The sequence below is a fragment of the Poecilia latipinna genome, unplaced genomic scaffold, assembly GCF_001443285.1.
Source record: "Poecilia latipinna isolate Pla-1442-1.1 unplaced genomic scaffold, P_latipinna-1.0 Scaffold618, whole genome shotgun sequence".
Classification (NCBI taxonomy): Eukaryota; Metazoa; Chordata; class Actinopteri; order Cyprinodontiformes; family Poeciliidae; genus Poecilia; species Poecilia latipinna.
The window spans coordinates 145,344-165,779 of NW_015113234.1; the positions used below are offsets into that span (position 1 = coordinate 145,344).

The window sequence follows — 20,436 nt, forward strand, 5'->3', positions numbered from 1 at the left end:
TGTGGACCCCCAGCATTTTATAGGCCGATGATTGACGTAAAATATGTTTTGAGCACAAGTTGACTACAAACTACATTTCAACCAAAGGTTTGTAATGCGCTTCCTAACCAGACGCTCCAAAGCGTCCGGTCCATAACTCTTCAACACGCTGTCAGCTCCCGGTCAGAAAGACGCATTTAGTTCAGAGACCATGAAATGATATTCAGAAAGGATTTTTTAAATTAATAGATTTCAGTTGCCTCTGAGACTAAATCTTTGCATAAAGTCTATAATGTCTGCCCATGTGACTTGTTTTTAATATTTGCTTGCTCACCTTTAAAGACTGATTTAAATATTGTAATTTTTAAACTGAGCAGTAATTTTACATCCATGGAAACTCAAATGTAATATTTAAAATGTCAATACATAAAATCAGTTATTTAACAATATGAGGTGGTGTTTAATTAATTTTTCACATTGTATTTTTATACATTTATGCTAGGGGTGCCCAAGTCTAGTTTTCCAGAGCTACCATCTGCAGCTTTAGATACATTCCTTCTCTAACACACCTGGACCATTGACTCATTATAAGCCTCTACAGAACTGAATGAGGGAAGTCAGCCTTTTGTCTGGGGTGTGTTTTAGCAGGGATGCACTCCTGATTTGTACCGTCATTGTGACCCGTTGAGGGTGGCCAATATGCTGAAGTGGCCCTTGGTGAAATTTGACAGCCCTGTACTACATCATTTCCTCAACCCAAAGGCACCTTCACATAAAGAGATTCATCATTTGTCAAAACTCAGTACGTCCCTATACAATTAGTTTTTAGCATAACACAATGCTTTGCGAGAAATATTGCACTGTGCAAAACATACAGATGAAAATCAAATATTGGAACACACTGTATAAAAAGATCTACAAACCTTTTTTCCACTATTTGCAAAATAATTATGTAGAAATATTAAGACATCAGCCAGGAAGTTAACAGTTGGACAAAAATGTGTATTTTAATTTCCACACTGATACTAATACTGTTGCTAAATTAGCTACAGAGTGGCTTAAGATAAGCTAACAAAGACATCACCCGAAATGAAATGAAATAATGAAAAGGTGTGTGCCATCAAGGAAGCTGCAAAGCTGCAGTTTTATGTTACTTTTATGTTTTTATGATGTAATGCACTTTGAGCTGCTTCGTTGCTGAAATGTGCTGCACACATAAAACTTACTTGACTTGCACATTTGTATATATAAACCTTACAGAGGGTTGTCTATTGAATTGTAATAGGGTGTATCTGACAAATTAATCGTGATAATTAATACTAACATATTCAGCTGCAACCTCATGGTGGGATGCATTGCTACTTATTTGGACAATATCTGTAAATATATATAAAGAGTTTTAGTATTTCTTCCCCCTTCTATACTGAAAAAGTATATTGTATTTTCCTGGATGCTGGTAATAACTGTGAAACTCCAATATTTTAACAACCAAGAAGCTTGCTGGCATTTCTGACAGAAAAGCAGCAGCAGATTCAGTTAGAAGTGAATTTGAAAACAGCAAGGAACGGCTTGTTTCTGTGCAACATCAGTTTACCAACCATTCTGGGTCCACAGGTGTGATATCTATTCTGGGAGGGACCCCAAACGGCAGAGACGTCGGCCTCGTCATGATCTCTTCGTCTGGTGTTCTCGATCTATCCCCCTGACGCCAAGACAAGGGGGGCAGCTGCAGGTTGCCAGAGAATCGACGTCGGCCCCGACGCAGGTCAACGCCGAGCGTACAGGAGGGAGAAGTGAAAGACTCACTGAGGCAGCAGTCCCGAGGCTCTCTGCTGTCCTGTGAAGAAAAGGGAAAACAGAAATAAAATACAGGAAGTGAATGGAGAAAGAGGCTTATAACACAGTAATGAAGGCAAAATGTTTGTGTTCTCAAAGTCTGTATAAAAGAAATTAAATGCTACCCATTTACCCACTAGGTGGCGATGTAGGCTTGCTGCTGACTAACACAAGTTAAAGCTTCATCTATAAAAACACCTACTCTTTGCAATCATAGATTAAAGAAAAGCCAGAACAGCGGTTTGTCATATTACTTCAAATTTGTGTAAAGATAACAATGCAATCAATCCATACTGCTCTGTTTCAAAGAATGAACAAACTTAAATAACAAAATAATTACATGTTTTAAGTTTTTTAAAAACTATATTAGTTAAATGAAATCATTACTCTATTTAGGTAAATTTTTTAAGGATATACTTCTGAATCACGCAATACATAAAGCTTCAACTCTTTCCTTTTTTCCAACAATTTAATTCACTTTGTTTGCATATGTGCTCTGTAGGACACTGATTGCAGACTATAAATAACCGTATTTTTTTCACTCAACTGTGCACACAGATTTATATTTAGTTTGAAAGGTCACAACAAATGTTATAAAGTAAAAATAAGGAACAGGTTCCAGTTAAAAAATAAATGTGTATGATTATGTAAATCAGAACCTTTAGGAAGTTTCTCCAAAATTTAGTATCAAACATCACATTTCAGACCTAAAATAAAAAGTTATGCTCACTGTATATAGAGAGTTTCATTTGGACTGAGAAAATGATGTCATCTGAACAGATTTACTCAGGTTTAATGTAGAGCTGCAGTTCAAAAGGTGTCTTTAAAGAGCAGCTCTGGGGGAAAAAATGCTAATTAAACTTTAAACTGTGATAATGTATTGTACTGGCTGTTTGGACACAAAGGTAAATTAATGAGTGCTGTGTGAACATTATCATCACCAATTAAAGGTTCAGAAAAGCAAAATTTACCTGGGAAAATGGACCATTTTAAGTTTAGGATGTGTTTTTTTTTTAACCATATCCTCCAAGAATCCTGTCACCCTCCTGTCATTTTCACCTCACCAAAGCTTGATTTCCAAGAACTTCTCTTTTTCTGTATTCTCCAGCAAAAAAGTGTAAACGTCCACCCCCAGAAACAGTGTTTTTCTGTTTGACTAGAAAGCCTAGAAAAACGTTGGTTTTCATCTAATAGTGCTTGTTTTAACTCTTTGATATTTCACCTTTTTCCTTTGTATAAAGACTGTTTTTAGTGGGTTTAAGAAAAGGGAGTATAGTATGCAATAGTACTTGACTTTGGGTCAAGTCAACCTTTCATCAGTGCTCACCCTTATTTCAAGTCAACCATTGTGTTGTACAGATAGTACAACTCTGAAAGTAACTATGTGTTCTTTCTTTGAAAAATATGGAATGAGAGGAGGGCAGCAGTACTTTCTTCTATTGCTTCTGATTTATGCCAGTACCATCATAAAAGGCAAATTTATATTAATTCCTACAGCCAGATATTTACACTGAAAATGTTAAAGGTACACATATTTCCATTGTTTTATCTTTTTCTAATATTTATTTAATAACTTGAGGCCTTTTATTCATCTCATGTATTTTTATGCTCTTTATTGACCAGGATATTGGTATCTTCTACCACGTTGTTCACTGAGCTGCAGATCAAGATGCCCTTAAAGGGAAAAAAAAATCAACAATATGTTGAAAATAACACTTATGTAGTATATATTGAAGAAAAAAATGCTGTTTTCTTTTTTAAACTGAAGTTTGAATACATATTTTACGTTTTCTAAAATATTGGGAACAGGAGTCCAGCTTATAGTCGCTGACAAGCTTTTTTGGCATATTATACGTGATGAGTTCTTTGTGATTGGATGACATCCCTGTCTCTGGCTGGGAGACTCCAAAATTTTGATTAACAAAGTCAGAAGACACATGATGAAAAACAATTCAACTAAATCTCAAAAGGGAAATGAATAGAAGCCCTAAAAATATGTTTAAAATGTCCAAGAGGTCTGGTTTGTATAGAAGCTCATATTTAAAAATAAATAAATAAATAAATAAATAAATAAATAATCTCATTATTCTAAGATAGTATCTCATTATTTCAAAATAATACAGGCTGTGAACTTCTTTCTTTTTAAAAAACCTTTGATCTCCTTATAAAAAATAAATAAAAGCCAACATCTCCTGCCTCTCATCTTAAAACCTCGTATATTTAAAATATCTAATCAAGGAAACATTCAGAGGACTGAGAAAACCTACATCTGTTGTTGCCATTTTCATTTAGTCCATCACTTATTAGCAACGCTTGTCTGTCAAACAGTAAATACAGAAATAACATTCATATTTATCTGCTTGCAGTCCTCTGCCAGACTCACTCTGGCCTGTCCTGGTGGTGCCAGGAAAACATTAACTATTAACACTGTGCCTTAATTTTGCATAAGATTTACTGGGTTGAAAATAGTAAGTATCCTTTCTAGTAAATACACCTACGGCTGATCTGCTTGGAGGACTGCCTTCTTACTACTTGTGGCTTGTTTCCATTTTAAAGCTAAGCAACAACACACTGCCTGCTGTCATAGAGACTACATTTAGGTATGTGGGTGTTGGCTATTTTTTTCCCTGTAGGGCTTCTTTGAAGCTGACATTTTCACTAAAAACTATTCATCTTGTGGGTTATCATATGATACAAGTAAGCTAAGAGAACAAATTTAAGCATTAAGCCTTGTCTGCAGTAGTAAAACTAAAAGAAGAGAGCAATTAAATATTTAAAAACTTACTCATATTTGCTAAAGACAAGCATTTATTTCTATAAACACTCACCATTGTGGTGTAGAGAGAATGAAAAGTTTAGTTTCTCAAACAATAGATTTTTACATAGGGTCAATTTTAATAAATAATAATATACATAAATGTGGGCCTTCCAAATGGTATTTCCATGTGTTGTATTGTATATGCACACACTGCTGGATTGGGACTCCTTGAGAAAGAATTACTGCATCAGTGCAGTATGGCATGGATTCTCTGTTGATATATTGAGAAAGCCCAAGTTGGTTTCAAAGGAACTTTCTGCTCACCTGCATTGTTGGATCTGGTGTCTCAAATTCCTCCTAGCAACACACCATGTCAGGTCTTTAAACACGCTGTTTCTGTAGTCAATAACATAACATATTATGTTATTGACTAACATAATATATAACATAATATATAACATAATATAACATAACATTTTCTGCTGAAAAATTAAATCAGCATAGGAATGTGTTATAAAATATCCTGGTAGAAGGCTCTTCTGACTGAATTATATAACCTACAGTGGACCAACAACAGCACTGGCGATGTTTTTAAACCATCACCAACTGTGGAAACTTCACCTTGGACCAGCTTGGGTTTTGCGTCTGTCCACTCTTGTTCCTGTACCTGAATTTCCTAATTAGATGCAACATTTACTTTTTATTTAAAATAGGGCTTTGGAACACTAAGCAGCAGTCTAGTCCATTTTTTCTTTAGCCTAAGAGAGACAGTTCTCTAGTTCAGGAGTGGCTGAGAGCAAAATATCCTGGATATGTCTCTGTGTTATAACTCACTACGTAATCTACATAATCCTTTTAAGTTTAACCTACACTTTTTAAATTGCACTTTTTTCCTTCCACTCAACTTTCCATCATTACACTTAAAAACAGCACTTTGGACACCAAATGTTTTATACAGAAACATTTGGTGTCACTGACTGTCTGCTGACCCTACGCATTACTGATAAATTAATTTGATTACTGATCCCTTCAGTTTTTATCCACTTTTATATGTGCACTAAGTGTTCTATTTAGGAACAACACTTCTGCTAACACATAAGCTAGATTACCTTTTTTATGTATGTTTCCTCAAAAATAGATTTCCAAAAAATGTGTACATTTGATTTTCAGCCAAGTAATGTAATAATTAAAAACAAAAAAATCATTCTGACTTTGTTCCTAGAAAGCACATATGGCAGGAAAACAAATCAGCATGGCAAACCGTAAATGGCAGCCATCAAAAGGCAGCAGCATTATGTAATGAAATTCAAAGCAGTAAAACTGATTTATAACCCTCAGACAGGCTACTCTGCGGTGCCATCTTTAATACTGGAAACAAAGCCAAGATTTAGAGGAAACAGAACAAAGTAGGTGCCTTTGGGTGCTAAAGAAAAATATTAGCCTATAGAGCTCATAAGTTATTACTAAAGACGAGAATATGACGATCAATACCTTTATAAAACAGTTGGAATAAGATGGAGAACATGAGAATAGTACTGTAGGGCAGAAAGGAGAGAGATGTGTAGGCTGGAAGCTACAACGAGCAAAGTGAAGGACAAATTCATATAAAACACTCTGAGCACAGTACGTAACCAGATCACAGCCCTGCTACTGGCCTCAAACAGTGATGCTGAATAGACCTGCTGGCTCCATGTCAATACTTGACTGGCTTTATTTTAAAAAGTCACATTGAATCTCATATTTTCTTTAAACCTGAATCATAATCTCCCAAAGGAAACAGAAATGTTTAATAACACTGGCTGCAGACAAAGTTGAATAAATGAATGACTCACATCCTTTTCTCTTTGTAAGAAGTGCAGAATTTGTATTTTATTTTTCCATCCTTCACAAACTGAGGAAGCAGGTGATTTGATTGAGTGAATGACGCACAAGACAGACGGATGTGTGAAATGAGTGTGAAGCAATTCAAGTGGTCTGATGAGTCAGAATTAAAAGGTATGACCAGCTTTTTAATGATGTAAGGTTCTCAATGTAATCTTCACAGCATGAGACAATTAAGTATTATAATCATTTACTTTCTTAAGAAGCTTTTGAAAAATAGTTAACAGTTAATAATGTGAATAACATTAGTAATTTTGTTTTTTCTTTTACAGTTCAGGGAATTGGGTCAAGCACACACGAGACTCTTGACCCCAAATTTGGGAAGTTCCATGTTAATATTTAAGCAGATTCAGAATAGCAGAAAAAAAAAAATCTCCATTGGCAGCAATTCAAAAACATTAGCAGACATGGACCTGCTCAGTCTCATTTGTAGAGAGGCAAAATCAATGTCCACTCTCTACTATATGAACATGTAAACATTTTCCTGTTTCTGCAACTCACACCATTTGATGCTTTACGCCTTTAAGCTGGAGACAAAGATAAAACTTCACAGCACTGCCAACACGAGACATTTGTAAAATTCTAGAAAACATATTTCTCACATTTGTTTGCAAATGTCAAAAACAGAAGAGCCAGTCGTTTGTTCACTAACCTTTCATGACATTTTCACTGTCATTTGATTTATGACTATATGCTACAGAAGAAAAACAAACAGAAAGCACGGGTGAAAATCACCTATGTTGCATTCAGGAAGCTGATGGACACATAAGTCCATATGTAAGATAATATGGACTTATCTTACAAGTCCATATTGTACTTTATATGAATGAAAATTATAGTAATGCAGCTGCTTAGCATAAACCTGCAAGCAAGTCTACAGGTTTTTCAGAGGGTTGTGGTTTACCAGGCTGTCGGCTTGTTGTGGGAGTTGTGTTGTTTTTTTTTTTGTTTTTTTTATCCAAAAATGCACTTTAACAAAAGAGTAAACTAGTACTCCATGGTAAGATCATCCACTGCATCCTTCAGTGATTATTGAAATAGAAATTACAACTCTTCACCCATGGCACTGCAAGAAGGGCTGCAGAGCTTCAGCTCAGGTAAGAAAATCACTTGATAGAATCATTTTTTCAGCACTCTAATATGGCCTTAATTGTAAAATAATCAAGAGGAAAGCAATTGTTAAAAAAAAAAAGCCATCAAAGTCCTATAAGTCCTATTTGCCCCACAAGTAACATTCTAGTCAAAAATGTAAAAAGAAAAAAATATATTTTTACTAGCCTGTTCTGGCCACCCCTATAATTTCTGAGGGCACCACTTTTTATTCCAAAGCAAAATTTAAATTCTTGTCTTATTCCTCTGAGCTGTAAAATCTACGTTTTATGCTACAAAAATGATTACTTTTACATAAAACACTTATGAAATGCTAATTACTTTATCTCAAGCTCAAGAGTGCATCACAAAGAAAATCTCACTTTCTTCCAATTTGTCACCCAACTCAAACACTTTGCACTGCTGCCATTTTGACTCAGGAAATAAAGCAGCAAAGGATAGATTACCATAGGGATATGATCTGCAAAAACAATCTTTTCCCTTTATTTACAGGGGAGGAAGTGTAAGGATGAAAGCAGAAACAGAAGACAGGTGATAACTGATTAAAAGTGAAAAGGTAAAACTGAGCAGAGTGAAAGACAGAAGGGAGGCAACAGCAGGGAAGAGGGCATGAGAGGAAAGATTATGGAGAAAGGTTGAATAAAGGAGAGAGTGTGTGAAGATGGAGACCAGGTGAAACAGAGTGGATGAAACAGAATTAATTTAAAGAATATTTTCCAGCAATATGTACACACTTCTGTGCATTTCCTGCCTATGTAAGAACAAACGCCCACCTGTGCAGAAAACACAAACATGAACACGTGGTTTATATTTGATTTCAGGGTTTTCAGTAGCTTGAATATATTCTGCTTGATGCCCTGCAGTTTGCAGCATTGCCCTTTTTGTCATGACTTGTGGTTTAATTTGTCAAAGAGTAAAATGAGCCATTTATATTTGAAATCACTATATGTTTAATAAATGCTTTCCGTGTTTTTGCACAGCGACAGTGTTGCTATCTTTGAATTAAACATCATTTCAGGAGTATTAACTCTATTTGCCTAAATTTATAAGCTGCTCATAGTGATGAAAATTTCCCTGACAGAGGAGCAGGATATTAAGAAAGCTCTTTGGTGAATTATGACGCCCTCTTTTCTTTCTTTCATCGTCATCTTTTCTTTATTGCTGTGAAATAGACTGATCCCAGACTTTAGCAGCAGACAGAATACATTTCAAATCCTCGCTCTGAACAGCAAAATGCACGATGTGAGATAAATTCTTATTGTGGCAGGAGTGAAGACAAAAGCATATTGGGTTAGAATTTGCTGAAGGCAAATTTAAACTGATTGTATGCATATTAAATAAGCTGCAGCTCACTGGAGAGATAAGAAGGAACATGTAGGGAGCCGCATCGAGATCTAGTTAAGAATTACCAAAGATGCCGTCTTAACACCCAACAACCCACTGAACTCTTTCAAATATTTTCATATCATCAGTCTCCACCTCAGTCTCAGGTATTTTCCACTATTGCTTTTAGCTCCATCCATCTTGCACCCTCTCTGAATAGAACGGAAGATAATTAGGGCCATTGATTAAAGTCAGATAATCAACTGAGATCAAAAGTATAAATTCTGGGTCTATAGACAGATTTTTTTTTTTCCCCAGCAGCTCTAATCCTCTTCCATAGATTAGCTTACTTATGAAAGAAAAGAAAGGGCATTCCCTCAACATGATAATGCTTCTGCCATGTTTCCGAGGGCAGATGATGTGTTCAAGGTTGATTCTCTCTCACACACACACAGGTTTGTTTTCAGCGGTTTTCTTCATGCCACTGTGGCCTGAGAGCTGAGTCCATGACTAACAGTTCACCTGTTGACCCGAGCTCTGAATCTGTGATTCATCAGGTGTTCCTTATTTCACTCTGCATTTGTCTCTTATATAAGGTCTGTTTTTCCCTGATGACTGAAACTTTAGAGCTAAAGTATGGTATGCACACTTTCAACAATCTATACCACAGGAGGACATTAGAAGTGACAAGGTGTGAGTTCCTAATGCCAGGCGATAGACAGACAGACAAAGTGCAAGTGGTCACGGTTTGTGTCATCCCAGGAGTTACTGTTGCTGTGGTAACAAGCATCCTTCCTCCTCACCAGACAAAAAGAGAAAAGGAGAATGAATATATGTGTATAATCAGGGCACCATTGAAACAGTGGAGATGGAAGCAATTATAAAGACTGAGTGGTGCGAGAACGGGTCACAGCAGCGAAGGCAGCGAGAACAAACAGAGAAAGAGGTGAACGGCTGATACTGCTGCAGACAAAATATAAGTTTTTGAGAGCTTTAATTGGAGAATGAACAGCTGTTCAGTTTGACCCACGTTATCTCTGCATACAAGCTCAACAGCAAGACCAAAAGAGAGAAAGAAAGCTATGGAATGAAGAAAAATATAGAAGCTAGAACAAACTGTGTATTGAGGGGGGAGTTACGAGATGTTAGTTTGAAAGCAGTCCCATATTTATGAAAAAACGTTTTACAAAGGGATTATGCATAAATTTACATAGAAAAAATTGTTAGTTTCCCAGAGACTCGCATCAAGATTTCCAGGAAACCAGATAGAAATATTTGGGACATGGCATACAAATAAAATGTTGTACATAAGTTCATATCATACAGAATTTTCTTTTCTTTTTTTTTTTTTGGTTGATGGTTAATTTAAAATTAACTTTTAAAAGAGGTTTAAGTTCTTTTTTTAAATGAAAAAATTATTATAAAAAAGGAGGGGATGTACTAATCAATCAGAATCAGTCAGTTCTCCCTTGTTTTAATACAACGATCATTTTGCCTGTTGTAATATTTTTAAGTCCTGTACATTATGAAATGTATCATTTTTATATTACTGTTACATAACATGTATTTCAGAGACATTGTGTTTTAATAAGTGTTTTAAGCATACACTTCTTAAAACGCAGTAAAACGGTGGTTGGATTTATGCACCAGTCCTACTTTCCAAAGAATCTTTAGAAACTGATGGAAATGTTCCATTATGTTAGAGCGAGTAAAAACAGTAATGAATAGATGCATGACTTGAGATGTAAGCCGTTTAAAGCCAGTTCTGACTGATGCTCAATAAAGCTAATCCAAGTCTTGGATTGTGCAGGGATTCACATGAAATAATAGTCTTTGTAATTTCGACGAATTCTGTGACAGTCATTTAAATACGAAATACAGTTCTGAACAAAAAAATGTTAAGACAGACAAAAAGTGTTATTTGTTAAAGATGCTATTGCTTCTATGCATTTTTTATGGCATACAGAAGTTTGTAAATAAACATTTTATCAAATTTAAAGGCTTTTATTGTGAAATATTGGTGCAAAGCCTCTGTGGGCTCTCAAAGGGAGCATGACCTATAGCTTTTTCTGGACCAAAAGTTTGAGTGTTTAAATCCATAAGCCACTTTATCACTTCAACCTTGTCACATGGTTGTGTGTGTTTTTAGGGACAACTGTGAACAACCCCACTCTTTTTGGGCCAGAGGCATGAATGGTTTCAAATGAATGGTCCTGAGTCTCAGTGTGACTCAGGACTCGTGCTGCTGACCTTTTCTTCTCCACACAATGCTTTTCCCAGATCTCCCATACAATCTGAAGGGTGCTTCACTGAACAGAACAATACACTGTAACTAAATAACACCACTCCTCTGACAGAAGATATGAATAGTTTTTGAAGGAACACGGCAAATGCATATGTTCAGAACTTATAAAGCAACAAGGAACATATTTTAAGAAGCCAATGCTTGATATAAAGATTAGAGGACTTGGAGGTGTGTGCTATTGAACTTTGTTGGAAACACTACAAGATAAATATGCAAAGTCACAAATGTTGGTCAGAGCTGAAGTGTTTTCACTCAGGAAACCCTGGAGCACATCCATGCACACATACACAGCCAGAGCTATTGGATCAGAGGTGCTCAGCTGTGCCTTGCATGGGGAAAAGGCCATTAGCTCTGATATAATACATCCATTCCTCAGCATAACACACTTCAATAACACAGACATATTACAACTCTAACTTTTTCACTCTGCATGCCAAATCCTTATTACCCCTTATAATCATATACACACTTCCTGAATGCCAATGTAACCCATCGAACCAATCCGGCTCAGCCAGACCAGCTTCATGATGGGACAAATCATTAAAACAAACCCTCCCTGGCTTCTTAGCTCATAGTTACGCCATTTACAGCTAATCCTCATTTAGCACCACAAGCTAAAATAAATCCCTGACAATGCATCTTCTATCCATTAAGGATCTCCTACTACAACATACTTAACTTTAATGACTCAGGAAACAGCTAACTGTATTTATCAAAGTGAAAAAGCACACTTTAGACATGGAGACTTGATTGAATATAGCTAAATCTAAATACAGTGACACGTTTTTGTTTGTTCTTTTTAAACAGACTTCTTCCAGGGTTTTCTACAACAAGGTCACTACAGTCCATCACTGAATAAATCTCCTATTAAGGTCAGTAAATTGCTAAGCAAATGGGGAAACTATAATCCATTCTTCCCAAAATAAACCTGGATTTACTTTTAAAATAGATGAATAGAAAATTATAAAAATCTACATATTTAGACTAAGGGCTATGGTAATGATTGCATGGATCTAAGACTAAAAAAAGAGTTGCACCTAATTTTATACCTTTACTTTTTGCCAAGTGGTTCAAACCTTTAATTAAGTCATAGCCTCGAATGTATTTTTAGTCAATGTCAAATCAATACACACCCTCAACAACAGAACATAAAGATGAAAAATGGGATTGGTGGGCATGATGACACCGAGAGGCAACAGGGCTAAGGCAGCTGACCAAGACACACAGGAAGTTTGGGAAAAGAGAGAGGATGAGTAACACTCTCCCACACCTTTAGACATGTCTAAAGCCAAAAAAACAACTCCCACACATGGCAGAGTGGATGGAAATAAACTGGTTATAGATTAGTTGCAGTCTGCCCTATCCATTTTTATAATGAGTTCAAATTTTTGTGTGATAAATGTCACATAACAATAACTTGCAGTAACCTGAATACTTAGTTTCTGAAACTTTATGATATTTTTGTTTTGGTACAAGATGAGTCATTCCAAACTGCAAAAATGAAGTAGTCCACATAGTGTCTTTAAAGACAATCAGAGCAAAAGATGATTGACATAAACAAGACAGAAGCACAGAATAAGTGTTGCAGAAAAAAAACTATTGTTTTTCTTTATGTTGCAAAAGCATATCACTTTCAATCATTTCAACATTTTAGAACAACAACTGTGTATTCTAAAATCTTAAAAAGTTTTGATTTCAAAACACTGCCTGTAGTTTCACTTGAGCATCACTTAGCACACCATGCTTGTTTGCTTAAACAGAAATAAACAAAGTCAAGAAAAGCCATTTGGCTAAAGGCAATAATGCACAACTTATTGCTTCTATTGAGCTCTGCATAGATTAGTAAATGAGAGCATAACCAAGACATTGGTTAGGGGTCTGTAACCCTAATTAAATAAATAAATAATAAAAACTTTTTTTTGCCCTTTGCCCAGCTTAACAAAATTGGTTTAGAGTCAATACCTTTGATGTCCTAATAAAAAAAAACAACTTTTAATATATTCATTTAGACAAAATGGAACTTCTTGTCATTTTATTAGAATGACCAATTTATCTGAAACTTTAGGTTTAAAAGAAAAAAATCACAAACTTCTTCATTTTATTCTGTAGGATGATGATATTTGTGGAAGATAAGGTAAAAAAAAATAGTGGCAAGATAAATTATTGGTACTTTCAGTATCATTCTGTTGTGTAAATTCCATTCAAATATTCCATAAAAAACATCCTTTGTTATTAAATCTATATTTAAAGTCATTAGTTAGGTCTTTTAAAAAATATTTTTAGTTAGTTATTAAGAACCAGTGTGAAAGAGATATTTGTATGGAGCTTCAGTTTACAGACCCCTGGGTTACAAGAAAAAAACAGATTTAGCTGCAGATGCCAGTGCATCTCAAATTACAATATTATCATTGTGAAGTTAATTTATTTTTGTCATTAAATTCAAAGTGGCATACTTGTATTTATTTCTTTGTGCCATGTCAATTTAATTCCAAAAGAATTTTGGGTTTTTACTGGCTGCAATAATAAACCTGTCTTTTTTTATCCAACTCTTTTCAATTTAAATTCTTACTAATGCACAATGACCCAGTTTACACATTTCTATTTTCTTATGTGAATTTATGGGTGCATGTGTGCAGAAGTCTTCACTTTAACAAAAATCAGACATAAGATATAAACCTAATCCAGATCTTGTCTGACGCCTGTCCATCACGGTTTAAAGGCAGAAAGGAAGTGTAATGCTATCTTTCTAGATGAGATTTCTGATCTACAGAGAAAAAAATAGATTCAAAAAAAAGGAACTGTCCAAACATATTTTGACTGACAAACAGCAGAAACACAGAAAACAGCAAGATCAAAAGCATTCATGAGCCCGAGTCTGTATCCTGCCATTCTTAGTGACACTGTAATGACATCTCTGCCAGTAGTAAATCTTCCAAACATTTGGTTATGTAATGGGGATATTTTGGGAGCATGATGACTTACATTGTTGGGAGACACTGTAAGAACACTCCTGCTTTTCCTCATCTTTCCTCGAGTAACTCCCCCTGCAGTCCAACCGCAGAAGCTTCACATGAAAACCTAGAAAATAAAAAAGCTGTATTACAAATACAGACTACAGCAGATTCTGTAATAGAAAAGTATGTATGCAAAAGAAAGTTTGATGTGTAAATTGATAGTCTTTTATGTTGTCTTATTCTTACAACTTATTTAATAATGTTATTCAGATAAATACAGGATAATTTCTGTTTTGATAATTATAAAAGTTCATCCAAAAAAATAGCATTTCTAATAGATGACAGTAACATTTTACAGCCTTTCAAATATAATTCTAGTATAAGGCTTTTCTCAAATTAAAAGAAATGACAGCACATTTTTTCATCTTCTTTACAGCCAATATAAAAATTGGCAATCCTGAGTCTCCCTAAGTGTTCAGCACAGTTTAAGATAGAGCAGGTTAATAATTCAAAGCAGCAGATAAAGATTGACTCCTTTGTAGCCGAGTCTCTCAGTTAAGATAATTCAGAAAGTGATTAAAAAGATGCTAGATGCTTCCTCATGTGATCCAGGAAGGTCTATTTTTGTCTTTTGTTTCCAGTATATGAAGAGAAGCGGGTTACAGCCCAGCAGTGCTCGAAACACGTAGAACGGGACAGATAAATGGAAATTATGACAAGGGTGATTTTGTAAGCACATGGATAATTGGAGGAGGAGGGGTTTGGAAGAGAAGAGGCAAAGAGTGTTATAATGAGTACAAAAGAGGATTAAATGAAACACAGATGAAGTTGGGGGCTAAATGGAAAGATTTAAGAGTGTGGTTTTAAACTGGTGAGTGCTAGAAGAAACTAGGATAAGAAGAGTTTGCTACTACAACTAGTAAAAATGCTGTCTGGTAAAGTTATGATAGAAGTCAGCATTAAATTATTCAACATCTTTTTCTTGATCAGCTTGGACCAGTTAAACTGGTCAAAATATTTTTAAACTTTGTAGTCTCTTCATTTTCTGTTGGATTAAAAATTAGCACTTTCAACAAACCTTATGCTCTTTCTATAGAAGCTTCTTAGATTTAATACTGAGCAGTGATACACTGCTCAGTCTGAGTGTTTCTCAGGAAGTGTCTCAGAGTCTTAAGCACAAAAGAAAGGAGATGTTGGTGCAACCTGGAAGTGCTTATAATGTCTCTAAATAAGATTGTTGCTCAGCTGGCCTCTTCTGGACTGGATGTGGCAAGACAGATGTGTTTTTCTTTTCTTCGACCAAGAAATAAAAACATAAAAATCCAATTAAAGTTTGCCCATGAGCATTTGAAACATATTGATGTGTTCTGAATGTCTGTCCTTTGGTCTGGTGAGACTTTAAGCATTTAAAAAAAAAAAAAAACTATTTAAAGAAATCTGCTGTCTCCCGGCAGGCCCCCACTGTCCAGCAACAAGGTAGTGACCAAGTTTGTCACAAACCTTTTGAGGAACAAAAGCTTTGTTTCTCAAAAGGGCCCTAGAGTGACAAAAGACGCTGACTGATACACAGGAGAGAAGAAGAATTATGGTATGCTTATTAAAAATAAATAAATAATGTATTGTATCTTAAGACGCAAGTAATGACGAACACCATGCAACGTACAACTCCAAAAATCTTTGGTCAAACGTTCCTTCTAGTTGAGCTTCCATATTTTCAGATCCAGTTTTCCAATTCCTGCCAACATGCTAATAAGCATTTAAACTCAATTTTCCCCTTTTTTTAAAGATGGATTATTTTACTGCTTGCAACAGTTTTTGGCTCCTAACTTTATCATAGTAATAAATTCTGTTTTGTGTTTTCTCAATTGACTCCACAGAAATTTTACGAGGAAAATCTTCTCAGCATTATATTGTCAACAGCAAATCTCATACAGTCATGTGGGTGAAAAGAGCCATTAAGGAATTTATATGACAATATTTCAAAATGTGTTTAATGAGGGAATCGTCAGTTTTCCGAGGCTTCTTTATGGAAATGAGAACCAAGTCCTAAGTAGCACAAATCAGAGTAATAAACAATTAAAGTAACAGAAACAAGAAATGAGTGTTCATGAGCAGATCTGAATATTATGTTTGGCATGTTTATGAACACAGATTTAGCATCAGAGGATGAAACCTGCTAACAACTAGGAGGATGTTTGAGTGTGTTTCTTGGGGCATTCTAATTAGTTTTCCTTCAGCCTAATTAGCGACATTAGGGAAGACAGGTGTAAAGAGAAGAACAGCTTAAAAAACACCTTAAACCTTCAAAATAGTCAGCTTTTGGATACATGCAGCTTGTCAGAAACACAACATCAACAACATCAAATATTACATTTTTGTGGAGATGAATATTTACAAAGGGTTAAGTACTGGGTGTACTAGAAATTTATTTTATTACTTTTTTATTGTTTGCAATGTCACAGTTAATCAGAGGTCAAATAAACTCTTGAACATGAATAACTGATTCATATAGAAGAACATAAAAAACTGAACCTACTGCCTATGGTTCATGTATTTATTTTCATTTGTCTCCAAGAGAAACAAAGTTAGCTTTCATGGCAAAATGTGACAAGGCATTCTGTCACATCTGATTTGGATCCTTTTACGCTCTGGCAGGAGTACACCACTGTGACTGAGGGGAAAGCAAGCTGTGCATCATGCCTAATGGAGCAAAGATAACAAGGAAAACCCTCAGCATGTTTGTCTTATAGACCGCCGATCACAGGGAGTCTCAAAAACAGCCAGAGAACAGAATCTACATCTCAGTCTATTTGGGGGTAATTTCTAATTACCAGAACAACATACTGTGTGCCTTTAAAATATTGTCTGTAGCCAGAAACTGTGCAGTACAGGTCATTTATCATTCAATATTAACTTTTTCCCGAAAAAACACTCATGTGATTAATTTTGCAACATTTTTCTAATACTGACATTCATAGTGAAAGAAGAGAGTGAGACTGCATGGCTTGCTGCAGCTTTCATACATTGCTGATATTTCTTACCCAACTAGACATGAAAAGGATGTGCTCTTCACTGACAAAACCAGGTGGTTTGCCAAATAATTGTATGATTCATATTACACATATCCTCTAAAATCCACTCCATCTTCCCACAGCAACTGCTTTTGGAATGTACTTTTCCCAATATTTCTGCATGTGTCACCGTTTCTCGCTGCCTGTCATCCAAGATGAGCTCAGGGTATGTTACATCATTCCAAACACTCTTTACATCCTACACCACTGCATTTATAATGACATTCAATTTCCTCCAGAAACATGCTCATCTCTTGGAATAGAAAAAAAAAAAAAAAAATCATTTCACACATTGGTGCCAAGTGGGTGGATAAAAGGACACCCACAGTCCTGAAGGGGGTTTTCATCTGCAGCCAAAATGGTTGCTCACCATTTGACAATTCCCTCCCATCTCTCTTGTGTGGTTTCTATCGAGGTATTCCATCAGATTTAAGATCCATCACCTGCCTGTTGCATCTGCAGCATATGCACTTTTAATAATCTTTCCAGCTGCACATTATAATTTTTTGCTTTATCTAAAATATATCTATGACATGCCAAAGTTCACACAAAACACAATCATTTACAACAGCGGTTTTTGATCAGCTTTTATTTGGCTTCTTTTAATGAGGCAGCACACAACACCTAGACCTCCTGCTGCATTTAAGAAGAGGGAAAGTCAACAAAGACCTTTAAGCAAAGTTCATACCATTCCTCTTTCAAAACAATACAAAGGAGCATGGGGAAGCCAAAGATTATTGAAACAAAAATGCACTCAACATCAAATTTTACTAAAAATTTTCAAAAATGTCTGTCTGGTTGAATAAAAGTATCTCAATGTAAAAGGAACTTCATGCTTGTCATGCGATGTGGTTGGTGGTGGTGAAGTAGAACGCAGGGACCCAGATGAAGACAATAATGATGAATTTAATGACGGTCCAACCAAACAGAACAACAGGCAGCAACACGAGGAACACACAATGACGAGCCAACAAGAGACAAAGCCAACAGGTGGACTTAAATACACAGGGAGGGTAATCAAGAAATGAGACACACCTGGGAAGCAATCAACGGGGAAGACGCAGAGACAGAGACTCACAGGAAGGAAACTGAACACAGAAAACCCTAAAAATAAATACACAGAAACACAGATCATGACAATGCTGAAGGTTTTCAACTTCTTAGGAATAGAAAGACAAGTATTCAAACTATGCATTCCCCAATTGTAAGGTAATTATGAATTAGTTCAACAAAATCTTAAAGGGTTACAAAGTTTCAGAGAAGCAGAATATTATAATTCCCTTTCAAGGGCCTGATCAGAATTTGACAATGGTCAAGTCTTGATCGGATTAGTGAAAAGTGTGCATGTGTGTGAAAAGTCAGATTGCTGATCGGTCTGTGCCGATGCCTAAAATGAGTAATGTCTAGTTTTGACATGAAGCAAACATGCATTAGAAAGTTGGCATTCGACAAGTTGGCAAAGAGTGGAAGCAGGACTGAAACACACAAATATGTCGCACTGAACAGCAGCTTGTGTTGTTAATTCTTAAACACAACCAGACCGCATTACTTTTCATTGCTGTAGCTCTTCAATACAAAAGTCATTTTTAGAGTAGAAACAATTACAAAGTACAAATAAATTTTAATAAAATGGAAAACAAACTTCCACAGTCACATATATTTTAGGTGTAGAACAGCTATTTTATCTATAGCTTCCTATCATAGTATTTTGTATGACTTTAAAAAAAAAACAACCTCAGTTCAGTTTTAACTATTCTGTATTTAACAAATATGGAGGAAGCCCCAATTTAGATTTCTATAGCTAGTGATCTTCATGTCTCTGATTAATACAAATTAAAATCACGTTTTAATTTCTTTAAAAAAGTGTGATGGAAATTCATATTTGACTTAGAAGGCAGTTGCTTAATTTTGACCAATCCAAAGCTTATCTCCAATCTTATCTGCTTAGCAGGGACACACATGCAGGCTGATCGGTATGTTAATTATTCTGTTATCTCACTTATGTTATTAAGTCAGCCAGCTGCATCTCAAGCTCAGAGAAATGTATTCAGTCTCTAAGAGAAGGAGAATCCAAGTATGTTGCATGTTTGCACAGTAAATTACAAGCAAGAATATTAAAATATCAGTCAACAAAAAAAGGTAAGGGAAAAGCAGAGATGAGTTTTCAAATAATGCAAGACTAAATGGGCTTTTCACTGGATGCATCAAAACAGACAGTTTATGACCAAGAAATATGGAAAACTGAATATAGGAACTGACTAATAAAAGCTCAAAGGGTTGATCACTATAAAGGTCGGTGAAGGTAATAAGGTCACAAGCTAAAAAATAAAAACTATTCTGAACTATCTTTTGTTTTTTTACTATAATGTCCAGCTCCAAGTCTCTCACCTGCCAAGACTTCAACACAACCAGACCAAGTTGATCCTTATTTTAAGACCAACTGACAGCCTCTCTGCCTCCCACTTCACCATGCCTGTCAGTGAGGTGAAGAGACAACATGGAAAGCAAGATATTGAACAAAGCTGCAGATATGATCTGCCCAGGGTCCTGAATGCAGCAGTAAACAGTTTTCTGGGATTTCATACAACCTCTTCTTGATTAACTGTTCCAGGTTATCAAACTTTTAACAGCAAACCAGTTGCACTACCTTTCAAACAACATTAAAAAAACAGGATTTCCAGAGGCCCTTCAAGCCCCACTTCAGCTTGCTTACCATCCTGAGTTAGGGGTATATGACACAATCATCTTCCTGCTTCAGTGAGCGCATTCTGATCTGAACAAAACCGGCAGCTGTGTGAAGATTGCGTTCTTTGATTTCTCTTATGAATTTAGTGCCGTTCAGCCAGCACTTCTACGTGAGAAGCTTCCTAAATTACAGCTGGATGTCTCCACAACAACCAGGCTAACTTAATACCTGAAAGATCAACTCCACAGCGGCAGAAAAAAAAAAAAGTAATGTTTCTGAGATGCAGCACAGAAGCACAGCTGAGCGCTGTATTCTCACCACTTCTGTTCAATTCTCACTTCCAGCTCATAATTCAATCAACTAGTATCAAATTTTAAAAGAATGCTTGTTTCAATTAATTTGGTGTGAAACAAAGTGTGGCACAGAATTAACTAACTTAAAGGGTTTCCCCCAGATAACTTGCTAAGCCTGGTAGTCGGGCTGAACCTGCATGATGAGGTTAGCGCTGCTCGTTATCCACAAACGCTCCGGCC

The 20,436-nt window shown here is 35.8% G+C and overlaps 1 protein-coding gene across 1 annotated transcript in view; it reads right to left on the reverse strand.

The window, feature by feature from the left end:
• Positions 1-20,436, reverse strand: part of LOC106953973 (cAMP-specific 3',5'-cyclic phosphodiesterase 4B-like) — a 164,997-nt gene that overhangs the window by 136,433 nt on the left and 8,128 nt on the right. The window contains exons 2-3 of the mRNA XM_015043139.1: positions 14,175-14,270; positions 1,578-1,816 (exon numbers count right to left, since the gene is read on the reverse strand). Of these exons, the coding sequence (XP_014898625.1) occupies positions 1,578-1,816; positions 14,175-14,216 (281 nt within the window). The 5' untranslated portion in view covers positions 14,217-14,270. The remainder of the gene's footprint in view (positions 1-1,577; positions 1,817-14,174; positions 14,271-20,436) is intronic.